Below are 20432 nucleotides of genomic sequence, written 5' to 3'. Positions count from 1 at the left end.
TTTCCCAAACCAACTTTTCCATCTCAGTTCCTGACACTACCACCCACCCAGCTGTTGAAGCTAGAAACCTGAACACCCTTGATTCCTGCCATTCCCTTACCCCATTACCCTAAATCGGCAAGTCCTGTTAGATCCATATCCAAAACGTCTCCAAAATCCACCATATGCCTACATCTCAGGCTTCATCACCCTCAGCCAAGACCTCTTTTCTCCCCTCAGTCAGTATGAAAATCTCCTTGCTTTACTCTTGCCCCTAAATAATGCACTATAAGAAACAAGACTGGAGATTTGTAATATAACCACATCTTGCCACATTAAACAAGCAAACAACAACAAAACCCTCCAAAGTCTCCCATTTCACTCAGAATAAAATCCAAATTCACTCCCATGGCCAAAACATTCTTCATCATCTAGGCCTGCCCATCCCCTGAACCCCCTTTCCCCATTCCCCTTCCCATCCCCACTTGCTAATTATCCCAAGGCCGGAACCCTCTGTGCAGATCTGAGCAGAGTGAGCTCCTCCTCTCATCCACAAGGATTCAGAGACCTTCCCTGACCAATCAACAGGAATTCGCTACAGCCAGGCTCACCTACCACTCTCCACCACATTGTTCTCTCCTTGTTGGTTATTTAGTGTCTCTTCTCCTGGAAGGAAAGCTATATAGGGGCAAGGATCTTGTCCTCCTTAAACCCCAGTACAGCCCTGGTGCCTGCTTGGAACATGCCGGGCACATGGCAGACATTCAGTAGATCTTTGCTGATGAATGAATAAGTGGAGTATGATCTAAGAGACAGGTAAAGGCAGGACTAATTGGAAACAAAGACACCCGAAAAGAGGGAGTTGTCTGGGACTGTAGAGAAGAATAAGAATAGCAATCTGCTACTTAAGTGCTAATAGTATGAGTCAAATTTCCATCTTTATTGAATTCTTACTTGCCCACAGCTTGAGTTATTTTCAAAGTAAAGTCGCTCAGTCATGTCTGACTCTTTGCGACACCGTGGACTGTAGCCTACCCGGCTCCTCCATCCATGGAATTCTCCAGGCAAGAATACCGGAGTGGGTTGCCATTTCCTTCTTTTAGTAGCAAGCCAATTTAGCCAAGTACCTGTTCTGATAAATCTATGATAATTTTCATGGCTAGGTCAAAAGATTTTTTAAAAAGCGAGAAAATTTTGTACTTTAAAGAAGATCTTCCTGAACCCTCAGAAACATTCCTGAGAGGCAGTGTCCCCTGGGCTACCTCATACACCTGTGTTGTAATAAATTTCTATTGAGAGGGTAACAGGCAGGAAGGCTAGGGGCCCCCAAACGGAGGAAACAAGCTAGAAGTGTCAGACATTTTTTGGTCTCTCTTAAGTGGCAGGAGGAAACAAACTACAAATGTCAGATTTTTTTTTCATTCTCTATAGAAAATTAAAAGGAGGTTTCTTTCAAAATTCTGTGTTGCCTTGACAACACCTGGTTCCATCTGAACTTAACTTTTCTCAAACTTTGAGCTAACTAATGCAGGTTTTTTTTTTATGGAAATGTTTTTCTTAAGCTATGTTAATGAAAAATGTATTTACCTTAAACTCTGTCTTTCCTCAAGTTGATTCTGCCTAAGACTCAGATAATGGCTCAAAAGAGCAGTATGTTTTACTCATACAATTGTTCTCCTGATCTATTTTAATGAGACTATGTATTTGCTTGGAAACCTGCCTTTCTTCAAGATTCATGTCAATCATTTTATGGCCAAGATGACTCACCTTGTGCCAATGCTAACTCAAAATGCATGTTGTGGGTGAGGGGCCTGGTGCCCTTCTCTGAGTTATGAGACATTTCCTTTCTCTAATTAGCAGCCTGTGAGTAGGTATATAACTTTCTGTTAAAGACTAGCAGGGGGACACTCTTTCTGCCCCCTTCTGACATTTATGTCAGAAGCTCTCTCTTTTATACTTTAATAAAACCTTAATATACAAAAGCTCTGAGTGATCAAGCCTTGTCACTGGCCCTGGATTGAATTCCTCTCCTCCAGAGGCCATTTCTGAATCCAAGGCCAAAAATGAATTCCGGCATTTTTCACAGCTCAACAACAACCTTTCATTATCACACACCAAAAAGCAGGGAGTCAGGGCAAGGGAAGGCAGAGCTCTTCTCCCAAAGAAAACTGAGGGGCCTGCGCTCTGATGTGCAGGGCTCTTCCCCCAGGGAAGCAGCAGAAGGCTTGTACTGCTTAACTGAGGCTTCACAGCCTCATCTCTTCTTCCAAATAACAGCAGTCAGTAGGGCTTCTACTTCTTCCAGCTACTCCCTTCTTATCTGATATGACACAGGGAAGGCCAGGGATAGGGAAGAGAAGGAAGGAAGAAGGAGGAAGGGTAATGGGGAAGGGAAAAGAAAGGAGGGTAACAAGAGTGGGGGTGTCACAAAGAAATGACTCCACGCTTCACTTCTCCAGTGATCCCCCTGCAACAGGTGATGCTGGATGGTGAAAACACACAAGGTCAAGGAGCCCAGTCCAGTACCTCATCAAGGACCACACAGCTCCAGGAGACACGGGGAATCCACTGCTCTTGGGTTCAGATGGCATGGCATGGCAGCCACCCCAAGCTCCTTTGTGAGGGAACCGCTGCTGCTTCCCATTCTCCCGGAGAGGGTGTGTTGTCAGGGAGCTTCCAGGCTGCTGTGGGCTGCACTGATGGATGACCCCGTTGCTCCTAATCGTGAGGAGGAAACAATGTCAAAAGGAGCAACAAGACCTGCAACAAGGAACAGCAGTCCCCTGTCCCCTCCCCAGGCCCTGTTCCTTGGAAGCAAATATTCACGAATCTTTTAGCTCTTCTGTTTCTGGTATGTATCACAATATTTTTAAAATAACATTAAATAATAATGTTACTTCCAATTTTAGAACTTGTCATATTGGCTCATTACAAGAGAAGATGTAGATTCAATCCTCTTATGTGGTCACCAGTATACATACAGACACTCTTCACTTCTCATCCTCCTCAAACATTTCTCTCATAATAAACATAAGTTGAATTCTCCTAACTTAGCTGAAGGGATATTTGGGATTTATATTATTATGATCTTGGAAAATTGTGTTCACAGATGATCCATGCAACATATTCTCATGTTCTTCCATGAATCCTCTGAGATATATTCCATAACATTAGCTGGGCAAAAATGTAAAAGTCTGACACTACTCAGGATGGGGAGAATGTGGAACAAGAGGATTCTCATCCACTGCTGCAGTTATTTCAAGAGAATGGCTGCACATCAATACAGTGAATGTACATCTATATGTGGGCCCACACCTCACTTCTGTGGTTATACACTGGAGAAACCTGCAGGTATGTGCACCCAAAACTTGACTGCAGCATGGTATATAATAATCAAAAAAGTGGAAACAACCTAAATTCAGATTCCAAAAGGACAGATGCATGCATGCTAAGTCACTTCAGTCCTGTCCAACTCTTTGTGACTCTATAGATTGTAGCGCACCAGGTTCCTCTGTCCATGCGATTCTCCAGGCAAGAATACCGAAGTGGGTTGCTGTGCTCTCCTCCAGGGGATCTTTCCAACCCAGGTATCGAATCTGCATCTTCTATGTCTCCTGTATTGGCAGATGGGTTCTTAACACTGCACCACCCAGGAAGTCCTTATTCTAAATTAGCAGATAAGAATTTCTTGGAAAAGGAGACACAATTTTGTGAGATTCTCAATGAGTTAAGACCTCCAGTATAGGCAGATCCTTTGAGCTCATATCCTGCTACTAATGTAAGCCCAGGTTCTGAGCTGCAGATGCCCTGGGAGGTTACTGGCCCCAGTCACATGTGTCCCATGGAGGCAGGTACTCAGGAGTAACCCTGTGACTCTGAAGTTACACAGACAGAGTCTAAATCAGGGGTGGGAGACCCTGGAGAGGTTACTTTCTATGCCTGTACTTTCTGCTCTGTGAAACAATGGTAACAGTTGTTAGCAATAAGTGACTTCATACCTGTAAATGGCATGGTCCCGTTCCTGGATCATAGCCTTCACTCAAGAGATACTGTTAGCGACCAGGTATCCCCAAAAGAAGACTCTACACATGAACATCACCAGATGGCCATACCTAAATCAGACTGATTATATTCTTTGCAGCCAAGATGGAGAAGCTCTATACAGTCAGCAAAAATCAAGACTGGGAGCTGACTAGGGCTCAGATCATGAACTCCTTATTGTCAAACTCAGACTTAAATTGAAGAAAGTGGGGAAAACCACTAGACCATTCAGGTAAGACCTAAATCAAATCCCTTATGATTATACAGTGGAAGTGAGAAATAGATTTAAGGGACTAGATCTGATAGATAGAGTGCCTGATGAACTAAGAATGGAGGTTTGTGACACTGTACAGGTGACAGGGATCAAGACGATTCCCAAGGGGGGAAAAAATGCAAAAAGGCAAAATGGCTGTCTGAGGAGGCCTTACAAATAGCTGTGAGAAGAAGAGAAGCAAAAACAAAAAGAAAAAATATCAGCATCTGAGTGCAGAGTTCCAAAGAATAATAAGGAGAGATAAGAAAGCGTAACTCAGTGATCAATGCAAAGAAATAGAGAAAAACAATAGAAAGGGAAAGACGAGAGATCTCTTCAAGAAAATTAGAGATACCAAGGGAACATTTCATGCAAAGATGGGCTCAATAAAGGACAGAAAAGGTATGGACCTAACAGAAGTATAAGAGATTAAGAAGAGGTGGCAAGAATACACAGAAGAACTGTACAAAAAAGATCTTCATGACTCAGATAATCACAATGGTGTGATCACTCACCTAGAGCCAGACATCCTGGAATGTGAAGTCAAGTGGGCCTTAGGGAGAATCACTACAAACAAAGCTAGTGGAGGTGATGAAATTCCAGTTGAGCTATTTCAAATCCTGAAAGATGATGCTGTGAAATTGCTGAAGTCAATATGTCAACAAATCTGGAAAACTCAGCAGTGGCCACAGGACTGGAAAAGGTCACTTTTCATTCCAGTTCCAAAGAAAGGAATGCCAGTGAATGCTCAAACTACAGCACAATTGCACTCATCTCACATGCTAGTAAAGTAATGCTCAAAATTCTCCAAGCCAGGCTTCAGCAATACATGAGCTGTGAACTTCCAGATGTTCAAGCTGGTTTAGAAAAGGCAGAGGAACCAGAGATCAAATTGCCAACATCTGCTGGATCACAGAAAAAGCAAGAGAGTTCCAGAAAAACATCTATTTCTGCTTTATTGACTATGCCAAAGCTTTTGACTGCGTGGATCACAATAAACTGTGGAAAATTCTGAAAGAGATGGGAATACCAGACCACCTGACCTGCCTCTTGAGAAATCTGTATGCAGGTCAGGAAGCAACAGTTAGAACTGGACATGGAACAACAGACTGGTTCCAAATAGGAAAAGGAGTACGTCAAGGCTGTATATTGTCACCCTGCTTATTTAACTTATATGCAGAGTACAGAGAAACGCTGTGCTGGAAGAAGCACAAGCTGGAATCAAGATTGCCGGGAGAAATATCAATAACCTCAGATATGCAGATGACACCACCCTTATGGCAGAAAGTGAAGAACTAAAAAGCCTCTTGATGAAAGTGAAAGAGGGGAGTGAAAAAGTTGGCTTAAAGCTCAACATTCAGAAAACGAAGATCATGGCATCTGGTCCCATCATTTCATGGCAAATAGATGGGGAAACTGTGGAAACAGTGGATGACTTGATTTTGGGGGGCTCCAAAATCACTGCAGATGGTGACTGCAGCCATGAAATTAAAAGACGCTTACTCCTTGAAAGGAAACTTAAGACCAACCTAGATAGAATATTCAAAAGCAGAGACATTACTTTGCCAATAAAGTTTCATCTAGTCAAGGTTATCGTTTTTCCAGTAGTCATGTATGAATGTGAGAGTTGGACTATAAAGCTGAGCACTGAAGAATTGATGCTTTTGAACTGTGGTGTTGGAGAAAACTCTTGAGAGTTCCTTGGACTGCAAGGAGATCCAACCAGTCTATCCTAAAGGAGATCAGTCCTGGGTGTTCATTGCAAGGACTGATGTTGAAGTTGAAACTCCAATACTTTGGCCACCTGATGTGAAGAGCTGACTCATTTGAGAAGACCCTGATGCTGGGAAAGTTTGAAGACAGGAGGAGAAGGGGACGACAGAGGATGAGATGATTGGATAGCATCACTGACTCGATGGACGTGAATCTGAGTGAACTCCGAGAGTTGGTGATGGACAGGGAGGCCTGGCGTGCTGCGGTTCACGGGGTTGCAAAGAGTTGGACACGACTGAGAGACTGGACCGAACTGAATCCCTGTTACCTGTTCTCAGTTCCTTGCTACCAAGTTCACAACTGTACTCAGGTCCTCATGTAATTACTTATACAATGTTTGTCTTCCCCTATCACTGCCCTTTGTGGGAAGGAATCTTATCTGTCTTATTTGTGGCCAGGCACAAAATGGGAATGCATTAAACAGGTAGATAAAATGATGCAGGAAAGAATGAACGCCTTCACCTATGCAGAGATGCTGGTTGTTGTGAGAGCTAAAAGTTACTAAAACAAAAAAACCCCCATAAACTATGAACTATGCAACTTCCAAGCTACATATCAGCAGTTATTATTTTTTTCATAGAACTTCCAGCAGTTTGGTATGGTGTAGGTCAAGAAAATCACTAAAAGACTAAAAGAGATAATTATCCTCTTTGAAAAATGCCTAGCTCAATAGTGACCAGATGAAGAAGAAAGGACTATAAGCAACCATGAGTTGGGGAGTCCTAAGACCAAAGGAGATAAGACTTCAAGTATGAGTATAGACAAAAGAATGCTGCCTGCCATCAAGTTATCAGCCAACGAAGCTGTCCCCAGGGTGTACCCTAAGGGAATTCAGAATTCAGAATGGAGAAAAACGGGATACTGACCCTAGACAGCTGACATGCATATCAAAGGAAAAATTTTCATAAGCCCAGACGCTTGCATTTTTCCATATATTGAAAAGCCCTAAATCATTAACTTGAGATGTCTGATTTTTTGTGATTAGCAATGTTTTGAGTTTCAACTATAGGCTTCTTTTTTCCCCCCAGCAGCAAAAACTCATATATTCTAGTTCCTCCCTCACTGCTATGGAACAGTTTCCTTACAGCTACCTGAGGGGCTTTCTCAGGTTATAAGTCCTTAGTAATTGTCCCAAATAAAACACAATTCTCAACTTTCAAGTTGTGTGGGTGTTTTTTTTTTTTCAGTCGATATGAGGTTAAAATATCTCTGGACAGGCCCAGAGGGCAAGATCTCCAGTCACTTGTCACAGAGCAAAGGAGGTAGACACAAAAAGGGGGCAGAAGCAAGTGGGAAGCCAGAAGAGCCGACAGGAAGGCCAGCAGCGCAATTACTGCGGTGGGTCAGAGGACTCATACTAGCCAAGGGGAGGTCCTCTGGCTTTGCTGGTTTAAGCTTGGGTCAAAATGATAACTAGGATTCTTCCTTTTACATGCCTCTGAGATTCGCAGAGAGCTAACAGAGTAGTAAAATCTATTTAAATTATCTCCAAGTACGCCCAGGCAGGAAAGTGATCAGAATTTAATGACTCATCTCAGCTTGTTGACATGCACTAGCACTGCTTTTATCTTTGTGTCAAGAAGTATAAAGAGGTAGGGAATGGGATAAAAAGGCAGGATTTTTTTTTTTAAAGATAAAATTCTTCCAGACAAGGCCGGAGAATAAATCAGCTGCATTTATTAAAAGTTCAAATGTAAGGACCTTATAATTACTGAAAAATGGGGTTTGCATGTCAAATTGTTAGTAAATCCTGAGGAAGAAAATTACAGTATGTGCTTGAACTTTTAAAACGCCTTGGTCATTCTTATCATCTATAACCCACAGGACAATATGAAAGTGCCTAAATTTGTTAAATGAAAACAGGCTACTTAATAAACTTGTTCTTTAACTTGAATATGATATGCAATTAATTTTTCCTGTATGGTTTAGACTGGTCTGTTGTGGAATTCCAAACGTCCCCCCCACTCTACCACCCCCCACTGCCCCATTCAAAACTTAGGTATATACACCACCTCACAAGCTAGTAAACAGACTCCAATTTAGCAGTGTTCTTTGAAGGATAGCCCTTATGTGAATGCAGAGATTCCAGGCAAGCTGTTAACAAACTGTTACCATTTGTAACCACTCTCCTGTGTGAATCAAGATTTCTCAGTATTATACAAGCAAAACAATCTAGTGATATAAACTTGCAATTAGCATAAGTACTTTTCAATTCCAAATTTGGTGCTCACAAAAACTTTACAATCCTCAATGACACAAGCGTGAAGAGTCTGAACACATACAATGCAACTGTCTTAAGGAAATAAGCCTTACTATATTATGGTCTAAGGTGAGGTTTGTTTTTATTTAGTCGCTCTGTCGTGTCTGCCTCTTTTGTGACCCCACGGACTGCAATCCACCAGGCTCCTCTGTCCTTGGGATCTCCCAGGCAACAATACTGGAGCGGGTTGCCATTTCCTTCTCCAGGGGATCTTCCCAACCCAGGGATCGAACCTGCATTTCTTGTGTCTCCAGTGTTGGCAGATGGAGTCTTTACTACTGAGCCACCAGGAAAATCCCCAAGATGAGGCTACATTTAACAGAATGTTGTATCTCTATTTGTTTAATGAAAATTTGAAAACTATTGATTTAAGTAATTTTTCTTTGCACATCACACACTCCTTGACAGCAAAACTTTGACATGACTTACGATTTATCATGATTGTGGGATAAAGAAAAGAGATCATAAACCAAGCACACGCCGAACACCGTGATGCCTGTCTCTTTCACCAGCATTGCGCAGGTCCCCAGAAACAGACTAAGCAGCAGGAAGAAGGGAGAAGCCGTGGGAGGGAAACTTTCCCCAACACAACACTGGTCCACACTCCTGAAAAATAAATTTGAGATGGTTTTACTCCAAGAAGAAATACTGGTTGCTAAGAAATGCCACCTTTTAAAGGTAAGATACAACACAGATTTCATTTTATTCTAAATAGATGAGCAAAGGTATCTTTAAGAATAAAATTTGCAAAGGTGGGAAAAAGTAAATGACTGACAATGCTGAATTTGGTACTTAGATAAAAGCATATAAGTTATGGTAAAATATGGCATATAACAGAGGAACACTAAGAAGCATTTAAAATGCTAGTATATAGAGATATACTTGCTGCTGCTAAGTCACTTCAGTCGTGTCCGACTGCGTGTGACTCCATAGACGGCAGCCCACCAGGCTCTCCCATCCCTGGGATTCTCCAGGCAAGAACACTGGAGTGGATTGCCATTTCCTTCTCCAACGCATGAAAGTGAAAAGTGAAAGGGAAGTCGCTCAGTCGTGTCCGACTCTTCGCGACCCCATGGACTGCAGCCTACCAGGCTCCTCTGTCCATAGGATTTTCCAGGCAAGAGTACTGGAGTGGGGTGCCATCGCCTTCTCTGAGAGATATACTTAGTGACATGTAAAGATGTTTAGGTGAATATATATTAAGTGAATAATAATAAGCCATATGCATGAACTCTGGAGCCAGGTTTCCTGGGTTCAGATCACAGCTCTGTTGTTAACTAACAAGGTAACAAGGGGCAGGTCAATGCCTCCCTGTGCCTCATCCTGGGTTAATCATCATCATTATTATTATTATTGTGAAGGTGTCTTATATGTTTCTGTACAAAGAAAACACTGGATAGATACCAAAACACAATCATCATTAATGTGATGAAAATATAGATGTTTTGGTATTTTTCTTTTTTTCTGGATGATCTGTTTGTTTGTTTTGTTTTAATTGAAGAATTGCTGATTTCCAATGTTGTATTAGTTTCTAATCTGAAGTTTTAAGTATGTTTTCCGTGAGAATGTTTAGGGAAAACTTTTTTTCTTTCTCAGCATAATTTCTAGCAGGGATTTTCTAAAACCCTCCAGTTGCTGTAAAGTCTTTTTTAACCTTACAAAACAGAATCAGCTCCCCAGCAAGAAACCTCACAGCTCCTTCTGCAGGTGACACACCAATTTGTTCCCTCTCCTTGGTAGGACAATACATCTGCAGTTGTGACGTCTCACCATTATTGTTATGTCTTGGAACAACTGCCTAAATTATATTCCAAATTTGTAGGAGACAGGCTTTTTCTCCGAAGCTGGTTGACAGCTTAAATTACTCAAAGTGCGAATGACCTGCACAACAGAAAGCTGTAGCAATGTGGCTTATCATCACACAGGTACGGATAGGCTACAGACCCACTCACATTCCTGTTTATCAACACACAGAAAAGGCCTGAGAGATCAAGTTCACACTCAAAAGTGATTGTTAATTTTATTCTAACACCAGAGCAAACAGGAAACAATTGTTGAATTTGGGTTTACATTTTTAATATTTTCACAACACTCATATATAACTAGCAATGCCATGAGGGACTTCCCAGGTGACACAGTGGTAAAGAATCCTCCTGCCGGTGCTGGAGACCCAAGAGACACAGGTTCGATTCTTGGATCGGGAAGATGCCCTGGAGACGGAAATGGCAACCCACTCCAGTATTCTTGCCTGGAGAATCCCATGGACAGAGGAGCCTGGCAGGCTACAGTCCATGAAGTCACAAAGAACAGGACATGACTGAGCTACTACGCACACACTCGAATGCAGTGGGAGGCTACAAAGCCAGGATAGAAGCTTGGTCCTATATTAAGAAAAGGTTTTGGTCTTAAACCAAAACTTTATAAGGTTTAATTCAGTTCGTCCTTGATCCAAGGTCTAAGCTGGTTTAAGACAAGGATTCTCAGCACAGCTCAGGGAAGATGATTGTTACAAGGGCTGTTGTACAGGCTTCAGAATCCTTGGCCTCCACTCACTTGCCAGGTGAGCAAAAATATCTCCAGACATTGCAAATGTCCCTGGGGACAACATGGACAAATTTATCCCATATGGAGAACCACTGGTTTAGAACTGTGTTCCTTGCAGTCACTGTGTTTTGTAAGATTATAGGCCAATGAACTGACCCAAAGATCAAGGTTTATAAATCCTTAACTAGGCATCACTCCATGAAGCAGGGCAATGGTTCACTGTCCCCCTTTATCTGGGCTAGCCACTGAGTCACCGCCGCCATTACATTCTTTTTTTTTTTTTTTAGATTAAAAAAATTTTTTTTTAATTTAAGGATAATTGCTTTACAGAATTTTGCTGTTTTCTGTCAAACCTCAACATGAATCAGCCATAGGTATACATATATCCCCTCCCTTTTGAACCTGCCTCCCACCTCCCTCCCAACCCCACCCCTATAGGTTGATACAGAGTCCCTGTTTGAGTTTCCTGAGCCATACAGCAAATTCCCCTTGGCTATCTATTTTACATATGGGCAAGGAGATCCAACCAGTCCATTCTGAAGGAGATCAACCCTGGGATTTCTTTGGAAGGAATGATGCTAATGCTGAAGCTCCAGTACTTTGGCCACCTCATGTGAAAAGCTGACTCATTGGAAAAGACTCTGATGCTGGGAGGGACTGGGGGCAGGAGGAGAAGGGGACGACCCAGGATGAGATGGCTGGATGGCATCACGGACTTGACGGACTGAGTCTGAGTGAACTCCGGGAGATGGTGATGGACAGGGAGGCCTGGTGTGCTGCGATTCATGGGGTTGCAAAGAGTCGGACACGACTGAGCGACTAAACTGAACTGAACTGAATGTAAGTTTCCATGTTACTCTTTCTATTCATCTCACCCTTTCCTCCCTTCTTCCCAGGTTCATAAGTCTATTCTCTATGTCTGTTTCTCCATTGTTGCCCTGTAAATAAATTCTTCAGTATCATTTTTCCAGATTCTGTATATATGTGTTAGAATATGATATTTATCTTTCTCTTTCTGACTCACTTCACTGTGTATAATAGGTTCTAGATTCATCCACCTCATCAGAACTGACTCAAATGCATTCCTTTTTATGGCTGAGTAATATTCCATTGTATATTACATCCTATTTTTAACCCACCCCTTTGCCTATGTCACAACTCAGGTGAGAATCTGATCATCTTGCAGGGAAAGGGGCAATATAATGGGAGATTGTTTTATTGCTTTTCAGTCTCACAAAGCAAGAAGCTTCTGTATTTTGATGAAATGATGTACAAATTAGAAAATCACAGTTGAGAAATAGTACTTTCAATTCGGCCTTGTCATTTTAAGCTTTAAGCTCCTTTAATGAGTATAATAAAGAGGGGGGAAAAAACTAAGACCAAAATGAAAAGGACAAATTAAACAAAGCATAGTTAAATAGAAGACAGGACTATAGCCAGTATAATTTGGCTCAGAGCTAATTTCAAATTCCATTCTCAGTAAGAGAAATCAAGAAGCTAGAGCTTATCTTCCCAGCACTGGGAGGGCAGTCCTTTTAAGAGGCTATGACATAGTTCAGAATATAGCTGGAAAACACAACAGCCTTTGGCTAAGAGACAGTTTCCTATGCCAAGTCTCCAGGAAGCTCACGGTTATCTCACAGCCAAGAAGCTTCCCTCCTCTCTCAGGAAGGAGCTCAGAAGCTACACACACACACACACACACACACACACACACACACACATAGCAGAAACTCCCAGGGAAGAGCATGACTGTAAACACAGACAAGGGCATTCTTAGCCATACATACCTATTATAAGAGAGAAAGGCCAAAAGAAACAGCAGGCATGCCAACACATCAGCTCTGCCAACAATTCCAGCCACCTACAAATTTTGAAAAAATAAAAACCTTAGAAAACCACTTTCTCAGAGACCCATAACAGCAATGTATTTGTTTTTAGAGGAATGAAAGAAACAGTAAATTAGGAAACACATTATTCTTCAATTTCTGATATATGACTAATCACTTCTGGTTATCCTAAACATTTAACAGTAATTTTAAAGAAGGAGATAGAGAGGAAGAAAGGGGCAAGATTTTCATGCTTAACTTTATTTTTAACCTTTCTTGACTATAATACAAGTCAAAATCTATCATAATATAGTACTACATATAACATATTTTCAATATCATACATATATTATAATTACAGATATACTGTATACATTATAAATTTGTATTTTATATTCAGATGTTCTTATATTATTGTACTTATATATATTTCATAATTTTATTTATATTATAAATTTTAATATAATATGCTATATATGTAAATCATGTTATAAATTATATAATATAAATTTGATTATATATTTGTATTATAATTTATATATTATATTTATGCAACATAGTATACATTATTATAACAAATATCACATTGATAACATACAATAACATTATATACATCATAATATATAATTTTAATTACATCTAAAGATATAAATAATACAATAGACAGTGAAGACTGGTAACTGTTACAAACTTAAGATTGAAAGAAGCTAAAAAGAAACCGTGACTAATGACCATGGTTTTAGAAAATACACCTCACAACTAAATTATTAAGGTATAAAGTAGCATGAATTACACAACCTACTATCAAATGTTTCAGCAAATAAAAAATATTTCTATATATTGAAGGAGAAAGAGAGCAAGGATGATAAAGCAAATGCTGCAAAAGGTTAAAAACTGGTGCCTCTGGATAAAGAGTAATATGGTCATTACACTTCTTAAGTTTAAAATTTTGTTTTCACTGTGTTACTTCAGAAAGGGACTGAAATGGAAGAGGAGTGGGGGATAGATGCCTATTTATAAATATTTGTATTATTACACTATTTAAAACGTGTACATTTCTCTTGATTTTTTTTAATCCAAGAAATAAAATTATGAAGGAAAAACTGGGGTATGGTTCAAAGCAAGTTTCAAAGAAAAGCTCACATGGGGAGGAAGAGTTTGCAAAAGAAATGAACAGATTTGACATTAAGGCACAGAAAACAGCTTCACCCAAATCACAGAGGACCTGAAGCCGATGGTGTGTTGGAGAATCAATCAACAGTTAATAGCAGAAAGTAGATTTCTGGGAAATATACCTATCAGTTCAGTTCAGGTCAGTTCAGTCGCTCAGTCGTGTCCGACTCTTTACGACCCCATGAATCGCAACACACCAGGCCTCCCTGTCCATCACCGTCTCCTGGAGTTCACTCAGACTTGCGTCCATCAAGTCAGTGATGCCATCCAGCCATCTCATCCTCGGTCATCCCCTTCTCCTCCTGCCCCCAATCCCTCCCAGCATCAGAGTCTTCCAATGAGTCAACACTTCACATGAGGTGGCCAAAGTACTAGAGTTTCAGCTTTAGCATCATTCCTTCCAAAGAAATCCCAGGGTTGATCTCCTTCAGAATGGACTGGTTGGATCTCCTTGCAGTCCAAGGGACCCTCAAGAGTCTTCTCCAACACCACAGTTCAAAAGCATCAATTCTTCAGCTCTCAGCCTTCTTCACAGTCCAACTCTCACATCCATACATGACTACTGGAAAAACCATAGCCTTGAAGACCTTAGTCTGCAAAGTAATGTCTCTGCTTTTCAATATGCTATCTAGGTTTGTCATAACTTTTCTTCCAAGGAGTAAGCGTCTTTTAATTTCATGGCTGCAATCACCATCTGCAGTGATTTTGGAGCCCCCCAAAATCAAGTCTGACGCTGTTTCTACTGTTTCCCCATCTATTTCCCATGAAGTGATGGGACCGATGCCATGATCTTCATTTTCTGAATGTTGAGCTTTAAGCCAACTTTTTCACTCTCCTCTTTCACTTTCATCAAGAGGCTTTTTAGTTCCTCTTCACTTTCTGCCATAACGGTGGTGTCATTTGCATATCTGAGGATATTGATATTTCTCCCGGCAATCTTGATCCCAGCTTGTGTTTCTTCCAGTCCAACGTTTCTCATGATGTACTCTGCATATAAGTTAAACAAGCAGGGTGACAATATACAGCCTTGATGTACTCCTTTTCCTATTTGGAAACAGTCTGTTGTTCCATGTCCAGTTCTAACTGTTGCTTCCTGACCTGCATACAGTTTTCTCAAGAGGCAGGTCAGGTAGTCTGGTATTCCCTTCTCTTTCAGAATTTTCCACAGTTTATTGTGATCCACACAGTCAAAGGCTTTGGCATAAATATCCTCAAATAATAAGCACACTTTGCAATCATAAAGGAGAGGTGATGACACACGCATGGAGCTAGACCACCCAAGGCTTGAATATAGACTCCTCTTGCCATCTGAGTGAGACTCAACTTTGTCATCTCTAAGTTCTGAGATTTGGTTTTGTTATTTTTAAAATGAGTATTACACCCCCTACCTCATGTTACTGCCATAATAAGTAAAATGATATATTGGGTTGGCCAAAAAGTTTTTCGGGTTTTTCCAAATGAACTTTTTGGCCAACCCAATATATAAAGTGCCCACTTGGTGTTGATGCCCTTCTGTCTTCCTTTTCTCTGCAGAGCAAGGAAGGGAGATTCTTATCACTGAGGTTTTCCTGTGTGACCTATAGAAATCATCTTTTTACATTAAGGTTTACATGTGTGATATTTTATGTTAACTTTACTAGATAATCCAATATATCTATTAGTTAAAATCTAAATAAAATATAATTCAATTAAATACCTGCATCTGGATGGATAGCGAGTCACATAATTGAGAAAAATTCTAGTCTAATCCACATCAAGAGAAACCTGGACATGGCCAAAGAATTTCACTGGCAGTATAGAACTGAAAGCTCTTACCTAAAGTGGCTGTTCAGGCCACATGCTGTTCATTGATCCCTTAATCTATAAGGAACTTGCGTGCCACGTCAGGAAGAATGCGTGAGGGAAGTAGGCAGTGACGGTGTGGTTTCACTCAGTGTCAAGGCCCGGCTCACACTCGCAGTCTGTAAAGCTACAACTGCACACAATTCACTTCTGAAGTCTAGTTCTGCTCATTCTACACCACTGCCTCTTAGAGCACTGAGCTCAGCATCACCTGCAAGACCTCTGGAAGGTTAAACAGAGAGCCCAGCTCCCCAGCAACAAAGTCGAGGGATGAGGCCAGGCATCTGGGCCCAGAGGGACAGCTACCACAGCACAGCTGATTGTGGCCAACTCAGACACAGTAAGGCTCACAAGTTGGTAGTGGGGGTACCAAGCTGGAACAAGGCAATCACAAGTTAGGTGAGTGAAACTAACACTCTGAAGGCACCTGGAGCCCTGCTTCTTGAACTGTAGTCAGTTAGCTCTACTGGCAAACAGCAGCAACAGCAGCATGTGCCAGCTGGATGTGCCCAGATATAAAGAATGTAGTGTCCCTTGGAGCAGAAGCTCAGAAGGGGTGTTGAAAAGTCAGCGCTAACGTCGAGACTCTGCTGCCAGCTCCAAACCCCCACACAGTCACTGAACCCCTATTCTACATCCTTGTTAAGCTGAGGTCTCTGGAGGCAAGAAGGCTAGTGTCTTAAAAACAAAGTGACTGTCATCAGCTAATATATGTCCAGACCAGCCAAACACTGCAAGTCAATTTGTCAATGTCATCTTGTTCAGTAACTACATGTATCACTCCCTTCAACAAACATTTTCCAAGCGCCTCCTCTTTGCCAGGTATTACGCCAGCTGGAGGGATAAAGCCTGCCCCAAGCAGTTAATATCTGCTGGGGAGTCAAAAAAGGGTATTAAGAAGTTACAAGGAAATTGCATGCATTGTAAAGGGGAGAAATCACAGCCATGAGAAGAATGAAGGGATTAATTTGGACTGCAGGATCTGGGAAGGCTGTGTGGAAAGGCTGGCTGTATTCACTGGGACTTACAGGTCAGGCACGGAGGACTTCAGGAAACTTGAGACAGGGAGATGTCAATTTTGGGCCAGAAAGGGAATGCAGCATTCCAGGGAGAGGAGGTCTGTAAGCATGTGGGTTTTTCTGGCTAGGAAGGCATAAAGTGATGAGTGTGTGTGTGTGTGTGTGTGTGTGTGTGTGTATGTTTAGTTGCTCAATCATGTCTGACTTTTTGTGACCCAATGGACTGTAGCCTGCTAGGCCCCTCTGTCCGTGGGATTTTCCAGGCAAGAATACTGGAGTGGATTGCCATTTCCTTCTCCAGGGCATCTTCCCGACCCATGGATCGAATCCACATCTCCTATGTAGTGGGAGGATTTTTACCCACTAAGCCAAGACAAAGTGATGACAGCATGGATTAGTGAAAAGGGGGCAGCAGTGAGCAACAGAAAGCAAAGATGAAATGTTAAGTTGCAGCCCCCTGGGCCTGATTCCACAACAATGGAGGCTGAACCATAGGGTGCTGGGAAGTACAGAAAGACCAGTCAAAGATATGAATACAGAGATGGGCAGCAATTATTTCTGCCCTCAAGCTGCAGGTTTCCATCACCAATTGGGTAGTTGTAACCTGGGAAACGTATTCCTTTAAGAAATATTTAAACATTTGAATAACATCAGTAAACCTAATTGAGTTGAATTCAAATAATGTAACATTCAGATCTCCTAGCAAGCTGTACAGTATCACAAGTGGAAACTGCCAATTAAGGACTTCATTTGCCCCCAGAACTTGTTACTTCTTGGACTATCACTCATAGGATTTGTATGAAATAGGATCGAACCCAAGCCTCTCTCATTGCAGGTGGATTCTTTACTAGCTGAGCTACAGGGGAAGCCCATGTATGGAGTATACTATATGTATAAAGTCATCAATTATGTTATCTGCAAAATGAGTTCTCCTAGTATCAGACTGAGCAGGAACACACACTTAACACAGGGCCACAGCTGAAAGCTAGACGTGCTGATTAGATCACAACCAATTTTTTCCCTGAGTACTCTGTTCCAGCCTTGGAAATGTTCACCTTAACCTTCAACTCTGTGTGTAAGCATTTCCTGTTCTTGTTTTTGATTTGACATATGATCATTCATTTGAACAGTAATGTCTCTGTGATGACTGTTAAGTTTTAATTCTCATAGGAGAATTTCAGTGTTTTCCTAATTTCTCTACTGATTTTTCTCATGATTCAGAGTTAAGAAAAAACCCCATATATTTACCAAGAAATATACTGTCAGGAAACCCAAGAATCACAAGGTTTTCAATGAGGAAGGTCTATCTTATTCACTGTATAGCCCTGCATTGACTGCCTATATTCCAGTCACTCAAATATTTATTGAGAAATTAAGTAAATAAATGAATTTGTTCATCTCAATTTAAGTTGGAAATAATTTTTCCCTTCACTGGAATTCTAGTTTTATTACAACATATTGCTTTGTCTTGTATGTTTTTATGTATATGCTCTTTGGCTTTCTAGAGGCTTATGAACAAACTGTGGGTAGGGAACCCCACTACCCACTCACATATCCCCTTGGCACCTGGCAAAGGGCCTGTACCAAACAAGTACTCATTAACAATTTGTTGATTATATAATTAAGAAAGCAAATTGTTAATTATATCAACATGCTTAAACTAAATCTTCTTACCCCTCCAATTCAAACCCTCTATCCTTCCTGTCATAATTGATGGTCCCATTTTTATTCTTGTTTAACAGAGAGGGGATATATTCTACTAAATCCCTCTTTCGCCACACTATGGTCTGTTTTTCTTTTTTAAAATCATTTATCACTGTTTTCATAATGCACATTTCTTTTTTACTATCCTTCTGTCCTCCTTTTTAGAAACTCAAACTAATATCTATAATTAAATAATGGTCTCTAGATATTACTTTCCAGTATAGTGTATTATGTAGGTCTAATTTCTTTACTTTCTTATGCCTCCCCTATCTCCTTGTAAATGCAAATAGTTTAATATGTTTCCCTAAATAAATGTCCATCTCTCAGGCTGCTTTGTCCCCATAATTGTGTTACCATGGATTTTTTTTTTTCCGATTAGTATGAAAGTTGGTTGAAACTCTTTTAAAGGTCATTTTGCTAACAAAATTTTCCCTTTTTCTTAGACTTCAACCTCTCTATCAGCTCATGATCACACTGAATTTTATGCTCTCCTTTTCTGCAAGCACCGAATCAGGACTGGTCTTATTCTACTCATTTGTTCTTTCCTACACAAATTTTCCCCAAGACCCTCTAAGCATGAATTTTCAAATCTATCTAAGAAACTGTCAGAAACATAATGAAGTCAATGGGCTTAGATTAAAACATTGCCATTGACCCAGTATCATATGTTCTGTATGGCTAGGAGTAGTGGTCCTTGATTATTTCTCTTCATCCAACAATAATATTGAAAATTTATGTATCACTCTTATCTTTTAAAATTCATATCTAAAGTTTTTCATCATAATTTTAAATACTTCAAAGGATTTAACTTCCTGTACATTTTAGAAATTGATATTTTAAAATAGGCCATAAAGTTACTGTTTTGAATGTACCAAATGAACCTGAAACATACCACAGCAGTTTGAAGCTCATCATCTTCCATGTACACAAATGTGAACAGGCTCTTTAAATAACAGACATTTCACGTGCCCTTTCCCCTTGAAATCATGTTCCCATTTTATTTCCCCCTCAGCAGTTTTTTCTTAATATGCTATGTAATTACATTTTAAAATATTCTACTTATCATGTCTATAATAAAAATATATATAATTAGATTAATTTTTTAAAGTTCCTGCGATCAAAAGCACCTACATTTTCTGAATTTTCAAAATTGTAGAATTTTCAATTTTGTAGAATTTTCAATTTTGTATTATTATTCCAATTATTATTATTTTCAATTGCTAAATACAGTATAAGTTAGAAAAAAATGATAAAAATTATTAAAGAATCAGTTCAGTTCAGTTCAGTTGCTCAGTCGTGTCCGACTCTTTGTGACCCCATGAATCGCAGCACACCAGGCCTCCCTGTCCTCACCAACTCCCGCAGTTCACTCAGACTCACATCCATTGAGTCAGTGATGCCATCCAGTCATCTCATCCTCAGTCGTCCCCTTCTCCTCCTGCCCCCAATCCCTCCCAGCATCAGAGTCTTTTCCAATGAGTCAACTCTTCGCATGAAGTTGACAAAGTACTGGAGTTTCAGCTTTAGCATCATTCCTTCCAAAGAAATCCCAGGGTTGATCTCCTTCAGATGGACCGGTTGTATCTACTTGTAGTCCAAGGGACTCTCAAGAGTCTTCTCCAACACCACAGTTCAAAAGTATCAATTCTTCGGCGCTCAGCCTTCTTCACAGTCTAACTCTTACATCCATACATGACCACTGGAAAAACCATAGCCTTGACTAGATGGACCTTTGTTGGCAAACTAGTCTCTGCTTTCGAATATGGTATCTACGTTGGTCATAACTTTCCTTCCAAGGAGTAAGCGTCTTTTAATTTCATGGCTGCAGTTACCATCTGCAGTGATTTTGGACACCCCCCCCCCAAAAATCTGACACTGTTCCCACTGTTTCCTCATCTATTTCCCATGAAGTGATGGGACCGGATGCCATGATCTTCGTTTTCTGAATGTTGAGCTTTAAGCCAGCTTTTTCACTGTCCTCTTTCACTTTCATCAAGAGGCTTTTTAGTTCCTCT

At 40.7% G+C, this 20432-nt stretch overlaps 1 protein-coding gene across 2 annotated transcripts in view; it reads right to left on the bottom strand.

Annotated features, from left to right (window-relative positions):
• Positions 1-20432, bottom strand: part of TMTC1 (transmembrane O-mannosyltransferase targeting cadherins 1) — a 337062-nt gene that overhangs the window by 286700 nt on the left and 29930 nt on the right. For both annotated transcript variants that reach the window (XM_069585452.1, XM_069585453.1), the window contains exons 3-5: positions 12641-12714; positions 8736-8912; positions 2506-2697 (exon numbers count right to left, since the gene is read on the bottom strand). In XM_069585452.1, coding sequence (XP_069441553.1) covers positions 2506-2697; positions 8736-8912; positions 12641-12714 — 443 coding nt within the window. The remainder of the gene's footprint in view (positions 1-2505; positions 2698-8735; positions 8913-12640; positions 12715-20432) is intronic.

This window comes from Ovis canadensis, chromosome 3 (assembly GCF_042477335.2).
Source record: "Ovis canadensis isolate MfBH-ARS-UI-01 breed Bighorn chromosome 3, ARS-UI_OviCan_v2, whole genome shotgun sequence".
NCBI classification, from domain to species: domain Eukaryota; kingdom Metazoa; phylum Chordata; class Mammalia; order Artiodactyla; family Bovidae; genus Ovis; species Ovis canadensis.
Note: the sequence above shows the minus strand (reverse complement) of the source record. Positions and strands in the feature narration are given on the sequence as shown.